This window comes from Cyanistes caeruleus, chromosome 8 (genome assembly GCF_971803275.1).
Source record: "Cyanistes caeruleus chromosome 8, bCyaCae1.hap1.1, whole genome shotgun sequence".
Lineage (NCBI taxonomy): Eukaryota > Metazoa > Chordata > Aves > Passeriformes > Paridae > Cyanistes > Cyanistes caeruleus.
Genome location: NC_141708.1, coordinates 20,114,040 through 20,134,192, shown reverse-complemented (window position 1 = coordinate 20,134,192; position 20,153 = coordinate 20,114,040). Strand labels below are relative to the sequence as shown.

Sequence of the window (20,153 nt, the reverse complement as noted above, 5' to 3'; positions counted from 1 at the left end):
TTTTTTTTTAAAGAGAGTAGGATCTGACAACTCAAAACATACATATTGTTTGCCATCACCCTTTATTCTGATTGTTGATATGTCTGAAATAACGCTCTTCCTCCTTCACCCAAAGCAAACACCCCTCAAATGCAAAGAGACTAGGATCTAAACCTAGATCCAGGCATGAGTTTTGCTAATAGTGTCTGGTATCTGTTGTGGTAGATGAAATCAAAAGCCCAGGTACAAGCTTCCCAACATTAATCTTTGGGATGTGGTAGTAAATGTGGATTCCAGAGCCCTTTGTTTAACCTAGTTAGAACTACCAGTGCCATGTTCACACTGAGGTTTGGGATTGGTCTTAAGTAAAATAGAGCAACATTTCCCAGCTCTTTTTGGCTCCTTAGCCAATGCACCAAGTCAGGGTTGTGGCTATTTTGGTTTACAATGAAATGCTTCGTTAGGTGGGAGGTAATATTGAGATGCTAAAGGATGTACTGGGGAAGAAAAGGGTGAGGTTGTGTTGCAGACTGCAGCTGAGTCAGCATTTGACAGAACATCAGTATGGGGTTATATGTGTTGGTATTTGGAGACCTTTGTTCTGTGTCCTTTGCTAACATTTTACTGAAATAATCAAGTGTAAGCTTTGACCTACAAAGTCAACTTTGCTCTATGCCCTTCTGCAATCAGCAACTCTTGCCATCTGTGTTGCTTTCTAGGTCTCATTTGAATGAGACACTCATCTTGCAATAATTTTCAGTACATTTTATCAGTCTGTAAGTTTGGCAGCAGATCAATGCCCGTACGTGTGTATTTGAGGAACCAAAATCCAGAGACAGGCTGCAAATAGAGACACAGTGGTGTGTCAGTCAGGAAAGCCAGTGCTGGTGACAAAGGATAGTCAAGAGGCTTAGGGACCTCCTTCAAATTACTTCCACTATTAAATTACCACTTGGTCTTGCATGAGCCAGCCTCCAAGGTCTGAGTTGGGGAAGTCTTTGTCCCAGTTGTTTGTGTTGTAGACATTGGCTGTGGAGGGAAGGGTGATTCTGTGCTGCAGTTCACCTTCTTCACCAATGGCTGCCCAGGCCTGGGGATGTGAGTGTATCTTTGCTCTCCTAAAATCTGGCATCACCTCCACTCTAGGGCAAGTTTTAGGCTGCCAAGCTGCAATGTGGTGGGGACATTCCACTCTAGGGAGACCCTAGTATAGCTGACGGCTCAGAAACCTCTTTGATACCTGTTAAAACGCTCATGGAGAGGGCATATAATACCCTTATATAAATAATAGCCATGCAAACAGTTAGTTTCCCCTTGTATCATGTCAGGTATTCATGCTACAAATCTCAACTGCCAAGAGAAGAAACTTTAGCTGCCCCTTCAGCTCCTAGCCATTGAAATAGGATCTGCCATGTCCAGTGCTAATGAAAATTTTCCTTCCTTGACAAGTGGATACTGCCTGATTTTAAAAAAAAAGTGCTTTTTCAAGTATTTTCCCTGTAATTTAACATCCCTTCAAGGTCTTTCTGTCACTTCTCAAGTGCATTCCTTGCCAGTGCTACCCTGGAGTGTCACCTCCAACCTTTTTCTCTTTCCCTTCCCCAGCTCCAGAGCTGCAGGAAGAGACAGTGTCCTTCGTGATGACAGTGGCAGGGGAGTGAAAGGCAGGCTGGGTGGGGGTGGCTGTTGGTGAGCAAGCCTAGTGACAGGATGGGGTGACTAAGAACCAGCTGGCTAATTAAAGCACAGCAGTAGGAGGAGCAAAGTATTTAAGGGTGCCAGAAAGAAAGAGAGATGCTTCCACAAATTTCTTACACTTCAGCAGCCAAGTGGCTGGGTGACACAGTGAAAGGTTTCCTTAACTCTTTCATGCCTCTCATGGAGTGAAATCAAGAGACTAAGAAAATGGCTCCATTGACTGAAAAGCCTGATTTGAGGTAAGGACACCAGTATGGTTTTTAGTCACAGTTAGTCACATCTACCTCTGCTAGACCTGCTGTGACCTGAGCACCCAGGACTTTGATTTTGGCATATGCTAATATACCCTGAGTGGGTAGTTCTGGTGGGCAGTGCACACTGATTTTCAGAATGCTGCTTTCATTTGGATAGGTATTTCCAGTTGCCCACTGAAAAGAGGCAGTTTGAAAGTAGTCATTACATAGGTTTGTATTCTCATTAAGGGAAATGGGCATGTCCTTGCCTCCTTACCCTAGTGACTGGATCTTTCTCCTAATTATTTTTATGGGAAGGAGAGATTGAAAGGAGTTTCTGAATGCAGATTCTGAGGCAGTTGCTAAGAGGAAAGTGTAGAGAATGGATGTGGTATTCTCAGCAATGTATGAATTTGTCACCTGAGGCTGGAGGAGTCAGAGGGAAGAGAAAGACTGGCTTCTGGAATGTAACTTTCTGCTATTTCTGGAAACACTTGGAATGTCAGACTGTTGCTTCACCCATCAGTTTGGTTTTCTGTGTGTGCTTTCAGCAGTGACTAGAGAAGCAGTCACTGTGTCCTTCCTTCTAGCATGTAGGTGACTCTAGAGACAGCACAGTCCATCAGGACTAGCAAGCCAGTGCTCCAGACTGAATTCCCTGGCAGGCACAAGTTTGTTTGGCTTTGGATGTGTGACAGTGGCCAGCCTTCTAAGTTTCGCTGAGACCATTTTATGTCTGATATCCAGGTGGATGAATTAGTCCCTTGGCAATTTTACTAGCATAGCAGTACTTCCAGGTTGGGAAAGACTAAAGAAAATGACCCTGTCTGATTTCAGCTTGCTTCCAACTAGGTTTGTCAGAGATAATGTTGGCAGTTGTGTGTAAATGAGACCAATTCTCAAACTGATTTTTCGTATTTTGAAACAATAAAAAGCAACCTGTGAGTGATACCTGTAAGGCCCTGTTACACTGTGCCAGATCAGCTAGTTTTGGATGTTTCATAGGATAGGGGCCCAAATCTTCTATCTTGGTATAAAACAAAACTATTGCCTATGTGTCTTGAAAAGTATTAGCTGTTGCTTAGTGAGTGTTTGTACAGAGCTTCAGAACAGCTAATGCTAGAAGAGGTTGTAATTAAGAATTAACATTTGGTGTGATTGCTGCAGTGAGCGCTCATTCAGGCCTGCACAATTCCTCTGCCTTACACAACTGGGAATTTCAGGAGGTGTCTGGAATGGTATAAGGTGGTCTATAACTTTGAAGTATCTGAAGTATCTGGTTTATATGTCAAAGGTGCATCAGAGTTTTCTGTCTACCCTAAGTTTTGTGAAATGTTTGTAAACTGGATTTGAACTTTGAGACACTAGTCATTCTCTAATTAGTATTTCTGCTTAATGCAACTTCCTCTTATTTACTACTTTTCTGTCTGAGAGTGTGTGATAGAGGTGAAGACAGCCTTTGTAGTCTTTGTTACACAAAATCATGCAAGCGAAGCTGCTGGACGTTGTTTAGATGATCTAATTGATTTGTATTTATAGAATGCCATTCACTGTAGTAAATGCAATGCAGTGTTTGTGTCCCTCAATCCTGCAGTCAGCTGAATGGATTCATTGTTATACATAATTAGGGCTTCTGGAATTTGGGTCTATTTATTTACAGCAATTGTTCTGCTGAGGCACAAGTGGCCCCATATCAGAGGTCTACAGAGAGTTAGGTGCAGTACCCAGAGCACCCCAGCTGCACAGCTCTTAGAAATAGTCTCACAACAGCTTGAACTCAATGAATCCTCCATTTCTTTCAGCTGAAGTATAAAACCAGCATCCTCTTGGCTAGGTGCGTTCATTGCAGGTTGAAAGGTTTTCCTTTTGCAACAAAGGTAAATCGGGTGTCATGGAACGAATTACGCTTTACCTGTAAATAAATTCCAATTTCAGTAATTGTGTGCTCCTTGCCCCAGTTCCTGTGTGAATCTCAGTTAAGTGTCCTGAACAGTCCCAGGTCGTGGTATGCTGTTAAGTGGTTTACAGCTTTCCCTGGAACTGGCAGCCTGAGAGCTGTGCCCAGTGAACTCCCTTTTATAGGATGTGCATCAGCTTGTTTGTAAAGTGCTTCCATCTATGAGATGTGATCATACATATTGCAGATAAATCTGAACAGAAATCTCAACTTCTGCTGCTGTCAAGTGCTATGCTTTTGTGTCTTCTGTTAAGATGGAAATGAGATTTTATTTAAAATATCCTGTAAAATTTTGTTTTTCTTTCTGAAGTTTCAAAATGTTCCTGTGAGTTGCTTGGGCATATGGGTGTGGCAGAAAGGCATTTGTTTCTTCAGCTGACACCCATGATACATGGGCCAGGGCTACTGTCACCATATCTCAGCCATCAAATACTGAAGACAGGGCAGTCATGACAGACTCAGGAGGAAGTCAAAGCCCAGTTACAATGTATTTAGAGTATGTTGTCAGGAGAATAAATGGTTTTGACTGTGAGGCAGGGATGTGAGCAGTTACTTTTCCAGAGGGACCCAGTGGTTAACCACATGTCGAGTCTGCTGTGAGCCAGTCAACCTTGTGGATGGCTGCTTTTCAGGCCCTGAGTCTGCAGCAGAGCAGGAGGTTGATGGCTCAAGCAGGAGGCATCTTTCATCCTTCAGTCTTCCAAGTATAAGTCAGTGTTTTTTAATGAAGGTTTAGTGGCTAGTATGATTTTTTTCCAGTCTGTTTCTTTGCAGGGAGGTTCCTGTAGTCATCAAATGACTATCTGAACTAGCACTAACCATGGAATTGATTTTAGTGTACAGGTCAGAGTTAGAATGTACAAAAAGAGATGTTTTACCTTTCAACCTTGCTGCTCAGCTGTTGGGCATGTTGGCTGTAGGCTTTGCTTGCTGACTTTGTGATGTTAAGTGGAGTTTAGACTTTGGCCTGCCAACCTTTTTAAGTCTTTCACTATTTGCCAGATTTTAATGAGATGGGTGACAGCATGCCAGACGATTTCTTTGGGAATGCTTGTTTACAGGCTTGCAAAAGGAAGACTCAGAGGTGCAATTGCTTTCTAAAAATGCATGGATAAGGGTGAGTACAAGGAGGAAGACCTCCTTAAACAGAAAAATTGTGTTGGTGCAAAACAATTTAGCTGTAGCTGCTCATGAATTTAATTTAGGTCACAAATGAGAAATGGCATTCATGCCATAAGAGGAATGAGTTCTGGAGCAGGCTTCCAGGAAGAGCAGTGGAGGTGGGAAACTTTAGCAGTTTTAAGCTGGAATGTGAAGTGTTCTTGCACGGGGTTGTATGACACAGTTGCCTGCAATAGCAGGGGAGTAGGCTGGATGACCCAGGAGATTCTTTTCTGCTCCTGTTCTACAAGTGGTGACCTTGAACTGAGTTAACTCAGGTTGCAGTAAACTGTTTACTCTGAAGTTGATGACTGTGTGATGACTTAGTTCAAAAGCATCTCTGACTTCTTAAAGCTGTATCTCCTAGTTTACATTTCCTATTTAACTTTTATTATTAAGAGAGGCACATTCCTTGTATATTGCACAGAAACTGGCACCTATGCCCCAGATAACTTAAATTTGCCAATTTGGAAGGCAGCAGACACACACTATATTTAAAGAAAAAAAGGAAGCAGCATTGCATTTGAAATGTGCTGTGTTTATTTATTGTAACAGCTGTAAGTTCAATTATTTATAAGAACACCTTATCCAAGCTGGTGTGTAATGATGCCATTTGTTTCATTTAATGAGCTTTCAGTGCTCTCTCTCTGCTGTCTTAACACTTGCTGAAGAGTGTGTGGAAGCTGTTGTCTTGTACAGAATTGATGTGATTATTCTATGTGCACTGCTTGCTTACTCATAGTCTTTTCGTAACTTTTATTCTTAGGAGCATAATGTCTTCTGAAAGAATGACAGGATGTTCTTTGACCCATAAAATAAAAATGACAGACAACGTATTTCAGTATTCCATATTAAAAGAATAATGATAGTTGAAGAGAGAACTGATTGCCTGGGTTAACCTGAACTGCCTGCTCTATTCTAAGTTGTTTTTTCTCTTGTCACGTTTTATGTGATGCGAGGTGAGAAGCGCACAGGAGATGTGTTTTCCAGCAAGTTCCTTTAAGCAGAGGAACCTGCTGGTGGGAGGCACTGACTGCAGTGCAGCTTTTTGCCCACTTTCCAGATTTGGGACTTCATATTGCTGACATGCTGAAGAGGAGCATTGGGGTCAGGGACACCGATGGCATTGTGAGAAAAGGTCTAAGCCAGGATGAAACAAATGAGTGCTGTCAGTGATGTGTAAGACCTGACCTGGTGAAAAGTAAGTTTTGTGATTGCTGATCATTCTTTCAGTCTGAAAGCTTACAATTTTTCTGATAGCCTCAACTCCTTCTTTATACTAGTATAAATAAGAATTGGATTTTTCATTTAAATGCAGTCACAAAACACTTAAAGCTCTTGTATTTAGAGAGAAAACTATGAAAATGTGAAAAACTTGAAACTGAGAAAAATAAAGGCACCTACAACTCAGGAATATAAAGGACCAGCACAATAAGTTTTGAATGTTCATCTCATGTCTAGCAATTGTTTCAAAGTCCTATGTGAGTCACTGAAGATGTAAATAATAGCAAGGGAAGAAAGGAAGTTTCTTTTCCCCACACTCACATTATACCACCAAAAATAACCACTGCCTGCGACTCTTAGCTGAGATACCAGTGACTTAAGAGCATGTGTCCTTGCTCAGAACTATTAATGAGCTGTTTGTTACCCTCTGCCTTTGTAGGGGGAGTATTCAAACCTTTAGAGCATGTGAGATAATCCAGACAGGCTGTACAGAAGTGGTTGCCACTTATCTGCATTCCTCCTAAATAGGCTTCTGAACACACTGCTCTTTTCCACACCAAGTAGGGAAGGGACTGCAGCCTTGGAGAAATGTGCTGGGGGTGAAAGGGAGGAAGGAAAAGTTAAACATCTGTCTAGAGGTAGGAACTGACTGACAAGGAGTTGGTGGATGTTACATATGGACATTGGCATGTTCAGGGTTATAGCTGCTGGCTTATGCCATGAGGAATTCGTTACCTTTCATTGTGTTTTGCATGTGTAAAGCTTTGAGGCCTTTGTTGCTATGTCTGTCACGTTTCAGGACAGGCACTAATTCCAGTCTAGTGAGGACACACTGGTTAGCTGGCTGGAGCAGGGAGCTAGAAGGAGACACGTGGCTATTTTGCTTTGGAGTACTTTTTCTAGTATTTTTCTCTTTTTCTTTGCCTGAACTGGCAATAGGGAATTCTCTGTGTTTAACACTGACATGGGGGACCTCATTCTTGGTTCCCTTTGAAACGCTTCCTTTTGAAGTACTGCTGTGTGTCCTGTGTATGTCTACAGGAATGGCTTGGCTGTGTCTACAGAAAGTTGTTGGGAGCAGCAAATTATTCCAGACCCACCTGTTTCCAGGAACAACCTGTCTGCCCAACCTGGCAGGGACTAATCTGCCTAAGGATGTACCATCCAAATTTCCATAGCACACTGGCTTACAGCATGTGCCTTCCCAACTGTTACAGGCCAATGCTTGGCTGCACCAGCACCATGGAGCCAGATGTGTTCTCTGGCTGGACTGTACATCTGATCCCCAAGAGTAGTCTTAGGGCTGAGATAGGCCTAATAGGACTTCTGTCTGTGAAGTCAAGTATATGGGTCGAGTATATGGAATACAGGTAGAATAACTCTGTAAGCCTCAACTCGAAACGTGCACCTTAATTTTGTCAATCTAAACAGGAGTTATTTCTGCTTGCATGCAGCAGATCTGTGTGCAGGTTCTCAGTTGGTCAAAATCAACTTTTAAATGGAGTTTCTGGAGTTTGACCAACACAAGGACACAGGATTAGTTACCCTCACCCTCAGCACAGAATCTATTCTGTGTATGGGAACTTGCACTAAGCACGTGTTTGAGTGCTTGAAGGAAGCTGATTAGTTTCACAGTAAGTGAACACTGGATGCTTGTTATTTTAATTGAATTCCATAATTGCTAGTAAGTGTGGGGATATGTAGAAAAGTAATTTTTCCAGATCCAATCTAGATCAAATGAGTCTGTACACATCTTTCATTTAATTTAAGCAATCTTCTTTAATTATCACTTTATTTTTATCCTCAAATCACTTGTTTGTAAAAAGTAATTTAATCTATTAGTGCTCAATAATGATGCTTTTTTTCGTGTGAATTCTTCCCTAAATGCTTTTCTTAATGCTGTGAAGGTCAACGCTTAATGCTGTAAGCAATGTCAAGACTTGAATCAAAAAGACACCATTGAAATCAGAGTTTTGTGGCAGTTGTGAGGTCAGTGTTTCTGAACAGATGAGACTTAAAAAGGATGAAGCATGTGGTCACAAATTTAGTTGCTCAGATACTGCCATTGTGGGAGGGGAAGTGTTGCTCTGGCATTGCAGCAGCAGTGGACCCTGCCTTTGCCCAGCCATTATAGCCATTAAATCTTCTTTCTTCTCCTAAAAAGGTAATAGACTGAATTATTTTTTCCCATTCCTTTTTACTCTTGTATACCAGAGGAAAGCATTTCAACCTCTTGGGGATGTTTGGAGTGGAAGAAATTTTGTGTTGACTTGCATGAAGCCCATGGGGAAGGCCAGTGCTGAGTTAAAACATCTGGATATCAGCAGCATCCTCCTCAACTTCAGAGAGAGGTTGATCCTAAAGCTGAGTTGAGATTTACTGCAGTATTGCCCTTTCTTGTGGTTTTCTCCTGGCCCCATGGAAGGACTGGTATTTATCCCAGTGAGTTTAATAGGTAACATTTTTCTATGTGTAGAAGAGCATGATATTGCTACAAATCTCCTTAGGCTGGATAACATAATTTTAGACTGTTTCTTTTCGATTTGCTTGAGCTAAGGCATCTTTCTGGGATGGAAACATACAGAGATCAGAAGGAGCATTATTGCAAAGTATGTTTGTCTACATTTTCAGGCTGTGTTAACCATTACTATTTTAGGGACTCACTTCTAATATGAAATGGTAGAAACAAAAAGCAGATACTGTATGGGCAAGCAAAATCGAGCAGCCAACCTTTCAAGTTTGCCTCAGCTTTTGTTTTTGACTGGTTTTATACTGCACCCCTCACTTTACATTATTTTACTGGGATCAACTTGGAGCTAGGCTGAATCCTGCTGAGCCTTCACAAATCCACAATGTATACCTTACATAGGTATTTTATTGAAGAAAATAATTAAACAACTAAGTGTTGGCAGCTTTTCCTAGGGTGGCTTGCTGGGGAGCCCAGATATTGTCTCATTTTATAAACTCATCTTCACTATACTTGCTTGTTGGGTTTTCTTTCCTTTTGAGTGTCTGTTGAATATGCTTATTATATTCTGGCTGGCATGAAACAAATGCTGGTTAAGAAAGGGACGCTTGAGGCAGGAGAACAAATTCAATTCCCTGAAGGGAATTTTCACTTCTTACAATGTTCCACTGCTGCTTCCAGTTCATGTAAAAGGAAAAGTATTTCCAGCTCTGTTGTTTAGTTCCTTGTTTCCTGTACTTCTCAGGCTGGGGTTCTTGGTTTTTCATGATCCTGTGATTTCAGATGCATATTTCTATTTGTGACACAAAAGCCATTAATTGTCTGGAGCTACACTTGATCACTTGATCTCACTTTCTTTGGGGCTAACTTCTTGGCAGGGGAGAGGCAGGGATTGGAACACAAAGGACTTTTAATTTAACCTAGGACTTTAGAGAGTTGAGAAATCTTGTCAAACGTACCTTTTTTTTTATTTTTGTAGAAATGCTCTTTGGCTATTCAAACCAACATCTGTGACATTGAAACCTGTTTGCTGCAGGTATCAAGTCCCACAGGAGTGAGGACAGATAGGTGTCACAGTTGTCCTCCACAGACTGGCATCACCATGAAAACTGACTTCTTCTTTTGATCCCCATCTGGTATTTTTTCTCTTGAGTTGGCAATTTCACTGCCTTTGGTACCAGGAGAATTAAAGCTTCCAGCTTTCCTGTTTCACTTACTGCAGTCTGGTCCTGAAAATATCAGCAGCATCGCACAGCTGGAAGTGATTGGTGCAGAAGTTGTAATATGCATTTTAACAAGTGCATTTCTTCTGTATTGTTATATCTTTCAAAGGCAAGACTAGCTTTGATATGAGCTGCAGATTGCCTTGAAATATGGAAAAGCTCTAATTTGAGGGTTTTAGTTTAAAGCTTTTAGTGTCACTTTGATTTTTTTTAATTCTCATAAAGGTGATGCACATTTTATATATTAGAAACTAGTCAGACTTGCACTTTGCCCTTTATAGACTCTTAGACTTAAATGACTGTCTTTCAATTTTGTATGAAGATTAGTCTTAAAGTCTGGAAGCAGGGCTTGTATTGGGTAGAAATAATCTTTAATTTCTGATAATTGTCAGCAAAAAATGTATCTGGTGCTTGGCATGAATACAGTTGGCATTTGAAAGTAGTTTTTTTAAGAAACTATGACTGTTACCTTGACTTTTGTGGTGCATGTTCAGCATTGTGTCCAGTGCTGTCTGGGCAGACATGAAACATAATGTAATCATTCTGCCTTTCACTTTAAACAGACATAAACAAAATCCAGAAGTGAAAAAGGCAAATCCTTCTGCTACAATGAGCTCTGGTAAGTGTGTTGTTTTCTACTTGCACTCATTTGCCTTCCTTTTTTTTCCTACTAATATTCCTGTCTGTTTCTGATGCAATTATTCACATTTGTTGTTTGAATTTTGGTCCAAAAAGTAGCTAGAAACATACTGGACTGGAGTAGGTCCTTCAGCTTATTTCCGTGTCAAATATAAGAATTCAAAATTACTGATAACCTAAAAAAATTATCTGAATTTGATATATTTTAGTAGAGATGAAAACATAATTTGACATTTGGATAGGAAAAATCAGCTGTTCAAAGAAAAACAAGAGACCAGGAAGAGGAAAACTTCTGGGCTTGTCTGGGTAACAGGCTAAATCAGAGTGAAAAATAAAGGAGATTCCAGACTTGAAGTGCCCTATGTAAGATCTGTAGAATGATATTCCCACTTAATTTTACCATTGTAGCAAGTCTCAGCTGGGGTATCATGTCCTGGTTTTGGCACAATGTTTTGAGAAAAATGTTGAAGAGAGTCCAGAAAAGCATGACCTGGGAATTCAGTGTGAGCACTGATAAGCTTACCAGCTGGGAAGCACTGCCATGGGTTGCATTAGAGTGGTGCTGGAAGTTTGCAAGAACTCGTTAGGCAAACATTTGTCAGGAGTGACAGAGGTAGATTTGTTTCATTCATGGTTCAGAAACGGGGCTTTAGATGACCTTTGGAGCTTTTTTCTAGCACTGTGTCCTGTGTTTCCCTGAATTTACAAGAGCTGGTTTTATTCATGTCAGCTGAAGACCTTGTAGACACTCAGGAATCTTTATTGAAAACCACTTCATTTGTCTTTCAGAACATGAAGAAATTGATGTTGCAAAAACTGTTGTCAATGGGCTGAGCAGCAATGGACAAGAAAAAGGTGGGTTAAGATCTCCAGGGACACCTCCACATCTCCTCCCGCATGTCAGCTGGTGATGTGCTTGGTTTTCCCGGCAATTCACTACTGCGGGGGCTTCCAGATTTAGTTCACTTGGCGACTGACACAAGAAAAGCCTTGTACTGCACCATGCTAGTAGCAGCAGCATTTCTTAGCTCAACAAGTGTTCTTTGTCTCATTAAAGTGGCAGGCTGGACTTGCTTCTTTGTATATTTTTAGTGCTGTTTTGAGGAAAGCTGTACACTACTTGTGAGCACCTGCGAATCGGTATCTTAGTGAGTTGAGACAGCATGGGTTTGTGGTGCCTGTGTGTGAACTGGGTTAACTTAAGGGAGAGGTGAGGGTTAGAGTCTGGGGTTAAAGGGCAGGAACTAACCATTTAAGTGATGAAAAAGCATCTAAACAATCTTAACAGTCTTCATGTTAACATCAGCTGGTTTGCAGTGTGCTTTTATAGCATTCAGTTTTGTAGAGTGACTGTGTCTGTTTTGGCAGGGTGAAAGTATGTGGGTATGGGTTGATTTTCTGTTGGTTTAATTTCCTTTCTTTTCCTTTGATGCCTTTTTATAGCAGTTAGTATTTTGACTGCATTGGGCATGGATGAATTCAGTCAGTTTCAAAGCAGAACAGAATCAGGATTGTTTCCTGAGCCACAGACTGTTTGATTTGGGATCTGTTGTATTCACAGGGCCTCTGCTCAGGAAGAACAGAAAACAGGGTTTGATTTTGGTTCCTCTTTTATAAAAACAAAATTAAACAATCCTATCAAATTAAAAACTAATGATTTTTTGAGTTTTTCAAAAATTCTGTCAGGCTCTTTGCCCAGGCTTTTGTTGCTTGAGACTAATTTTCTAGGTTGTGAAATCTGTGCCTTCTAGTTTTTCCGAGTATCAGAAAGATCTGCCACAAGAGGGGGTGTACACACCACCCTGATGTCAATGCCTCCCTCAAGCTGGCCCAGTGCTCAGTGTTAGTCTGTAAAGTATTAGAAATGTGGTTCCTCTTACTCCTGCTTTTACAGGCATGAGAGAGATGGCAGGAATATGACAAGACATCTGTAATTTTCCAGCTAATACACACAGGGAACAGGTTTTATAGAAGAAAATCCTGGCTCTGCAGAAATCAAGAACACTACTCAAATTATGCTGGTAGAGTCATGAAATACAAGGTGTTTATCTTGGCAGCTCCTGTTGAGCTTCACCTCTGAATAGAACTGCCTTTTTCACAACGACCCCTCTTTGTACTCGTTGATTTGAACAGTTTTGTAACAATTGCTAGAATTTTGCATAGTGCTATGTATGGTTTTACCACATGTAGTATAATTAGTGTGCTAGCTGATGAAGTCAGGTAGAAATCTCTTCAATTTACTGTTTCTATGGATGGATTTTTTTTTTCTGAAATGGCTATATGGATGCTACCCTTTAGCATGGGACCTTTTTCAAGATTATTTCACTTCCTTCTGTTGTTGAACTTGTAAAAAATAAGCCATAAAATTCAGAATTTATGTAATGTTTAATGTTCTTTTAGTTGAATATTCTTCTCTCAGCCTTTCAGTACTTGAGGTTTCTTTCACTTTATTTTGTTTTTACTGAACCGTATTAATGTTTTACTTAACATTTTTATTTTTGCATGTAGTGTACCTCAGTTAAATGATTACACTAAAATTTTTGGATGCCTTCTGAAAACTAATGCTTCCAGATTCTTTTTGCCTGCAGCATAATGGCAGTCAGCATTAGTCCATTCAGTAAGTGGTTCTGTATGCTGCATAAAACAGACACATCCTGAATTAGGACGAATGAAGGGATATTTTTAACAGTTGCATCATTGCTCTCTGGACTGCTTTTGTATTTGAATTTCCTCCTATTGTGTCTCTAAATATGTTAGAAAATTTTGTGGCATGCTTCCCAAACTCTGTTCTTTCCTTTTTGGATGTGCCATTTACACTTTTGTGTTTGCAGCTGTTGACGTCCCTTTATGTACACGTTCTATTTCTGCCGTTAAAATAATCCCTGTGAAGAAAGTGAAAAGTTCTCCTCACCTAGTGCTGCCTACAGGTATCTTCTTTCCTCCCCTGCCATGTGTTAGTTAGCCATCATTGTCTCTCTTCTCTCTATCATTGTCTCTCTTCTTCACCCACATGCTTTGGCTAATTCTCAGCTTCGTGCTCCTCTCAGTCCTCCCAGAGCTGCAGATTTCAGTAGGTAATGCAGTTAGCTCTTGATGGCACAATACACTGTTCTCAATTATGCTGCTCTTGTGCAGACATAATTGTGTCTGCTTGAATCTAGGATCATTGTAAGCTCTTCTACTAATGCTCGAGTATGAAAAATACTGTTATTATTATTATTAGACTCATTTTGAACCAAACTCCTGAAGAACCAAAGAATGTTTCCTGCATATCTTTGGTCTTTGTGAAAACAAATGGTTCAAGCATAGTTCAACATTGGTGGTATGGTTTTGTTTTTCTGTACATGCACTGAATTTAATCCACATGTGAATAAGTAAGGATGTTAGGCTGTCTGTCACCCTCTCCCCAGGCGCATGCTTCCCCACTACAAGTACAAGATTGTGCTTGTACTTTGCTGGATTTGGACAGTCAGACTAGTGTAGCTGATACTGCTTGTCTCTCCTAATCTGTCACACATGTGCTTTGTTGGACTAGTACACTGCTAATGTCCTTTTTATTACTAGCTGCTGGATTTCTATACTGAGAGATTCAGATTCTTATTTTCTGTCATTTGTGAGGGAATTCATCATTCTAGACATTTGTTTTCACCACCCAAGGTGAGATAGTCTGTCAAGATTTTATTTTCAAGTATTTTCAAAGCATTTTAATTTATTTTTTTTTAGTTCAGAACATTATTTTAGAGACTCTTATTCTTTTGGTTCAGTATACAGGTTTAATCTGTTGTATGGAGAATAAAAAGAAATGCATTGATTCCCAAATTTGAGTTTTCTCCAATATCATGAAGATATACTTTTTTGACATGTCATAGATGTTGGGTTCTGTTTCCATTTCTCTCCAGTGCCTGTGAAGCAAATGTAGGCATAGGGTCATAGGAGGACAGCTACTCTGCACGCTTTGTGGATGTTTATATCAGGCCCAGTGACTCCCAGCTTTGTCTGTGATTTACAGTTACAGCATTCTTAAAATCAGAGTCTCAGAGCTTAAACCTTTGTCCTGTGGTTTGAAAGTGAATTCATAGAGTCCTTGGGTTCTATGTTGTGCTGTGCAGATGTGAATGACAGCCAGAACTGCAGTCTTGGGCAAAAGGAATCCTGACCCTACCTGAACCATGCAAAAATCAGTCAGAGAAGTAAACTTCTATTTCACCAGGAATGTGCATGACCTTAAGTTGCAATCAGGTGTGGTATATTTAAGGATGAAACAGCTTTTGATATGTGTTGGTGGATAATCTTTTCCCTCACAGAGGCTGCCTCAATTTTGCCTCAGTTAGCTAAAGGCTGAACTATAGGAAAGTATCTTCTGCTTTCTTACTTACTCCATCCTTTTTATTAAGTATGGATCTGAAACTATGCTTTTTGTGAAATCCCTAAAGCATTGGAAACCCATGTAAGGGCTTCAGCAGTGAAGATTCCAGCACAGAGGCTTCAGTGAGAGACAGGAGCTTGGTATTCATTGAATTTCTCCTCTTACTGCCATTGTCCATCTGGCATATTGATGTTTCCCCACATTGTGGCCTCACTGGCTGTGGTTTGCAACCTTAGGGTGTTACCATGGTCTGTAGGCACTGTACTGGTGTGGATTTGGTGAGGCTGAAATCAGCTAGGGAATACTGATCTACACAAATGTGGACTGTTGTCTTGATAATGAACAACAGCCTTTGCCCCCTCTGTCCAGCACGAAGGCATCATTTTTGTTATCATAGCAGTTCCTGGAGAAGAGCTGCATCCTTCCCCATGCATAGATAGCATGGTCCTCAACCCATAAAGATAAAAATTATTGTGTTGTCAATTGTGTAATGGAGCCTGCACTCAGTACTTCTTCCCGCTCCCTGTGCAGTCATGGTGGGGCTGGTACCTCTGTGTAGGTAAGTGAAGTCTGATGGCAGCTGCAGGGTCCCTAATAGTGCATGAGAAGAGGAGGTGATGTGTATGGAAGTAGCCTAGAGAAACAAGACACTTTTCAGGCTTGTTATTTCCAGAGGTATCTTAAAAGAAACAGCTCTCTAGAAATATTTTAAGTCGGGGAAGAAAGAGAGGTAGCTTTGAAGTACTGGTTTGTTATTACTTAATAGGATGACAGGAGGAGAAAACCCAGATCATGGACTGAAATGCACAAAGGTAAGCCTGCACAGAAGCTGTGCTGAACTGTGCCTCAGCAAGGACACTGGCATGATCTGATATCTGGCTCACAGGTTGATCTTAATAGGCATGTCTTAAATCTCCTTCTACTTTCTAGGATTTGGGTTCCTTTGTCAGAAGGTGAAACACTGAAATGAAACGGGGAGATGACAGAGAGATGCCTTGCAGTGCCTTGCCTTTAGATTGTATTCAGCATCATTACAAGATTTTATCTTCCAGTGGTCAAAAGTCTATTTTTTTTTTTCCTCTTTCACTCCTCCACAAAAGGCATTTTTAAGCTTTGGCACACAAAGCGTGTGCGTTATGTCACTGGAATGTCTCTATAGCAGAGCCACAGGTGTAATGGTAGACTGTCCTTGCTAGCACAGTATCTCTGTAAAAAGTAGAACAAATAAAGCAAATGGACCTGTGACCTTTGGTTCACTCTTTTTCCCCCTTTTTTCTCAGCTCTATTGCAATAACTCAGACCTTAACTGCTACATTCATCAATTACATGAATATAAAACTGCTTTGATTTCTCAATGCTTTAAATACAGAGCTAATTTTCATCTGCACAGACATTACTAGATTGATTCACCTGGAGGCAGCCATGCTGAAATTACTCTAGAGCTCTGATGGCTGTGATAGCATCTTCCCTTTCTATGTGTTTCTTCTGTGCATGTGCATTTCCTGTAGAAATGGATCCCACGAAAGTCTGCAGTGGAAAAGGAGCTGTAACCCTCCGTGCAACTCCATCCTATGAAGGGAATCGGAATATCACTTCACCGTGTCCTCAGGATGCTGAGCAACCTGAAAGTAAGTTGTGGAAAGTTAACTGGAATCTGTTACTCACAGTAACCTCAAGACAGGTCAGTCCTGGGTCTTGGGCTTACTTTATAATTATGATTTAAAGCCCAGAATTCCATAGCATAGTTGGAAACCTCTTGAAAGGACCAGACCAGTGGAGAGACTGACTCCTAGTGCAGGTTTCATGACCACTCAGTCATTGACTGAAATTTGTCAGGAGCACCAAAAACTCTCAGTCCTTTTCTTTCTTCCCTGCCCCACTGCCCCCAGGGCAGCCTGTGTCACCTCCTTTTATCCCAGGCATGAAGTGGAACAGAAAGTTGAGTGGTGCTACTGCCACCACAGCATTCAGCTGGGTTGTCAGGGAAGCGGGGATAGCGTCTCCCCAGATGGACAGCGTCCCCACAGAGCTCCGCCGTCTTTCAGTAGCAGACGTGTAATTACTTAATTGTAGGAGACAGGCAAAGCATAACAAACCTGGCCAGTGTCGTGGGTTTGGCAAAGAGGATGAACTCCCAAAGGCAAGATGCCGTTAAGGGGGAGGGGGTAAAACATGCTATTGAAAGGAAAGCATACATCGTTTCTGACTGTATTGTTGGGAAAAGGGCAATTCCATTAATCCTAGCCCTAATGTGCCACTTTCTGCTCTGTCTTCTCCCATTCTGCTCCACCCATGACCTACCCTCTTTTTATTCTTGCCTTTCTCTGTTTCTTCACTCCTACCCCCTACTGTTGCCTCTCTCCTTTCTGTTGATGGCTTCATAAATTTCCAACAGCCTGAATGGCAATGGACCCATTACTATGGAAATCAGTTCATTAATACTTCTTTTTCTTACTCTCAATTGCTTTATGAAATGTACTTTGGAGCTGGAAGAGCTTTGTGCATATAACTTAAACAGCAAAATGGGTACAGGGTGGGGAGGAGCCCAGTGGGAAGTGGGTAAAAATATGTGATGAGACCACTGTGTGTAGCTGCAGGGACTGGGTTGTAAAGTGATGCTATATCTTTTAACTCCCTTCGTGCACTTAGTCTGCAAAACTTGATCTATTTGTTGGCAATCCTTTATCTCAATCACATATGGTGATGTTGTGAAGGATAGATACGTCTTCATAATCTGAATACAGGGTCCCTACATTTCCAGTAATTTGTGGTGTCTGGATGTCAAGCTGCAGCTTTAGAAAGTAGCTAGCTGGGCAGCCTTTTTGCCTCTGAAATAAGAATGTCAATGAACAATTGTTTCTTCATTGCTCTGAATGAATTGCCTTGTGTTTACAAAGGTCAGAAACAAGGAGGACATCATGTTTAGGGCCGGTCTCTATGGTAATTACACAGCCCTGTCAGAAAGCATTTTATGTGCAAAATGAAGTAGCTTGACTCTTAACTTCAATTGGTACATGTTTTCTGGAAATGTAATGGTTTATTTTTTTCCCCTTTCTTTTCCTCTATGCCTATCCTCCACCCCCCACCCCTCTGTCCCTCTTTTCTGTGAAACACTTAGGTCTGGAGCCAGAAAACTCAGAAACAGGTATAAACATTGGCTGCTTCTGTTGTTACTTCCGTTGCTTTATTGGAATTATTTCTTCTTTGCCTGGGGGGAAAAAAAAGAAAGGGAGGGAAAAGGAAGAAAAGAGTCCCCTCTTTTGACTTGCAGTCCTGAAACTGGAGGGAATCTGTGATCTGAGTTTTCTTTCCCCTCGCAGACGATTGGAGGTCGTCGTCTAACACTGATGCCAATGGGGATGCCCAGCCATCTTCTCTGGCTGCCAAGGGTTATCGGAGTGTGCGTCCGAACCTTTCTTCAGACAGCAAGCCACAGGTAAGCCTTTCTTCTGTGACCCTGAGGGTGATCATCTGGGTTCAAGCACTGGATTCGTGATCAGGAGTCCTGGGCTGAACTCAAGACTTGGCTGCAGATGGGTAAGTTGCTGTGCCTCAACTTTTTCTAACTTTAAAATGGGGGCAACACTAATGTCAGCAAAGTGTTGTGGAGCTCGTGTATTCAGGCACACCACAGTGTTTCGTGCATGGATGAAGGAGGAGGAAATCGCTGTTTGCAAGAAAAAAGGTGAAGTAATCATCTGTAATTATTTTGTATTTTATGCTGGTTTATTTCCTATAAATTGCTGTAGGCTGAAATCAGTTGCATCCTACATTAAAAATAAAATATTGGGGAAATGCCTTTTAGTTTTAACACTGTAACTGATGGAAGCCAATGAGAAAGGTTATTTGTACCTGAAGGTAAATTTTTAGAGTCAGTCTGCTAAGAGAAGTAGAGAAGTGCAATTTTTAATTTTTTTATTTTTTTTTTTTTGAGTGCTCAGTCTGCACAGAAGCAGTCTGGAAGCTTGTAAGGAAACCCTTCATTAGAAACTGGATTCTTGTGTGGAACAGAGTCCCTTTAAAGCCTAGTCCCCTATCAGCATGACTGCTCCCATCATCAGGGTCCCTTTAGCAATGCTACAGGCCAGGTACCATATGTGAGAGTGGAAGAAGGAATAGCTCCAATGAAGGTGTGGGAAGGAGCAGCACCCTGAAGAGAGACCCATTTCTGCTTTATACTTAGAGCTATAGTCCTTTCCTGATCTTGCTGATGAACAGAGAGAGCACTGATGCACATAGTACTTGTTACAGAAGTCTCAAGAACTACTGTTGAACCTGAGCTGAAATGGAAGAAATTCCAAGAGGGGTGAACCTGCTCAGAGGCAGAAGCCCTTTAGAACAGCACTAACCAACCCACTTTTCCACTCCCTTGTGCTTCAGGGAAGGGTGGAAGGGGCAGAGGGGCAGCATGAGGACAACAGATTTTGGAACAGCAAAATTTAATTTTATGAAACTTTTCTACATCTATATCCATGTAACAAGAATAGGTGCTTGCTACAACTTGTCATATGTGGATGACTTTTAAAGGATATCTCTTTCCAGATTTGAATGTTGCAAGCTTTTAAGGAATCCTCATTCTCTGGTTTTGACATTTATAGCAGTGGTTTAGGCAGCCTTTGCCCATAAAGATATGACAACAGGGTGTTTGTAAAACCAACTTTCACAGTCTCCAAAGGGTTAATTTGCAAACATCCAGGGAGCTGCTGTTCACTAGGTGGGTATTGTCTTTTTTCCAGTAGATCATAGTTTTCAGCTACTGGCAAAAAAGCAATAAATCAAATGAAACCTCTGTATTGTTACTTTATCTCAAAAACTTTGGCTTTCAAAAAATTCACTGTAATTTGAGTTGCAGTAGGCAGGTGATTTGGAGTTAGCAAGTTATATATTGCCAAGTACTAAAACCAGTAAACTTTTCTTATTATTTACTGGAAGCAGGATTTCTCTCTTGGGGATCTTGATTCTGAAGGCAAATTCTGATGATCTCAGTTCCTCAAGAAACTTTAAATTATTCTGGTGTTCCTGAAAACATTTTCAGGATGGAAAAATCCTAAAGAGAATTGAGGAGCTGGCCTTTAGAATGAAGAAATGCTGACTTTTTACTTGACCAGCTGTGGTAGGTTACAGCACTCACATGATGTCTGCTTTCATTAGCAATGGTGAAACTTGGCAATGTTCACTTTTCAGCAGTGCACTTAACATGCATAGA

At 41.0% G+C, this 20,153-nt stretch overlaps 1 protein-coding gene across 50 annotated transcripts in view; it reads left to right on the top strand.

Moving 5' to 3' along the window:
* The window catches only part of SORBS1 (sorbin and SH3 domain containing 1), a 160,919-nt gene that overhangs the window by 85,947 nt on the left and 54,819 nt on the right, over positions 1-20,153 (top strand). For 28 of the 50 annotated variants that reach the window (XM_086901012.1, XM_086901023.1, XM_086901020.1 and 25 more), the window contains 4 exons: positions 10,506-10,561; positions 11,371-11,436; positions 16,456-16,575; positions 18,268-18,383. In XM_086901012.1, the coding sequence (XP_086757138.1) occupies positions 10,552-10,561; positions 11,371-11,436; positions 16,456-16,575; positions 18,268-18,383 (312 nt within the window). In that variant the 5' untranslated portion in view covers positions 10,506-10,551. Of the gene's footprint in view, positions 1-1,775; positions 1,917-10,505; positions 10,562-11,370; positions 11,437-13,412; positions 13,509-16,455; positions 16,576-18,065; positions 18,093-18,267; positions 18,384-20,153 lie in introns of those variants that run through there. The other 22 variants (XM_086901024.1, XM_086901022.1, XM_086901014.1 and 19 more) reach the window with 4 other exon arrangements.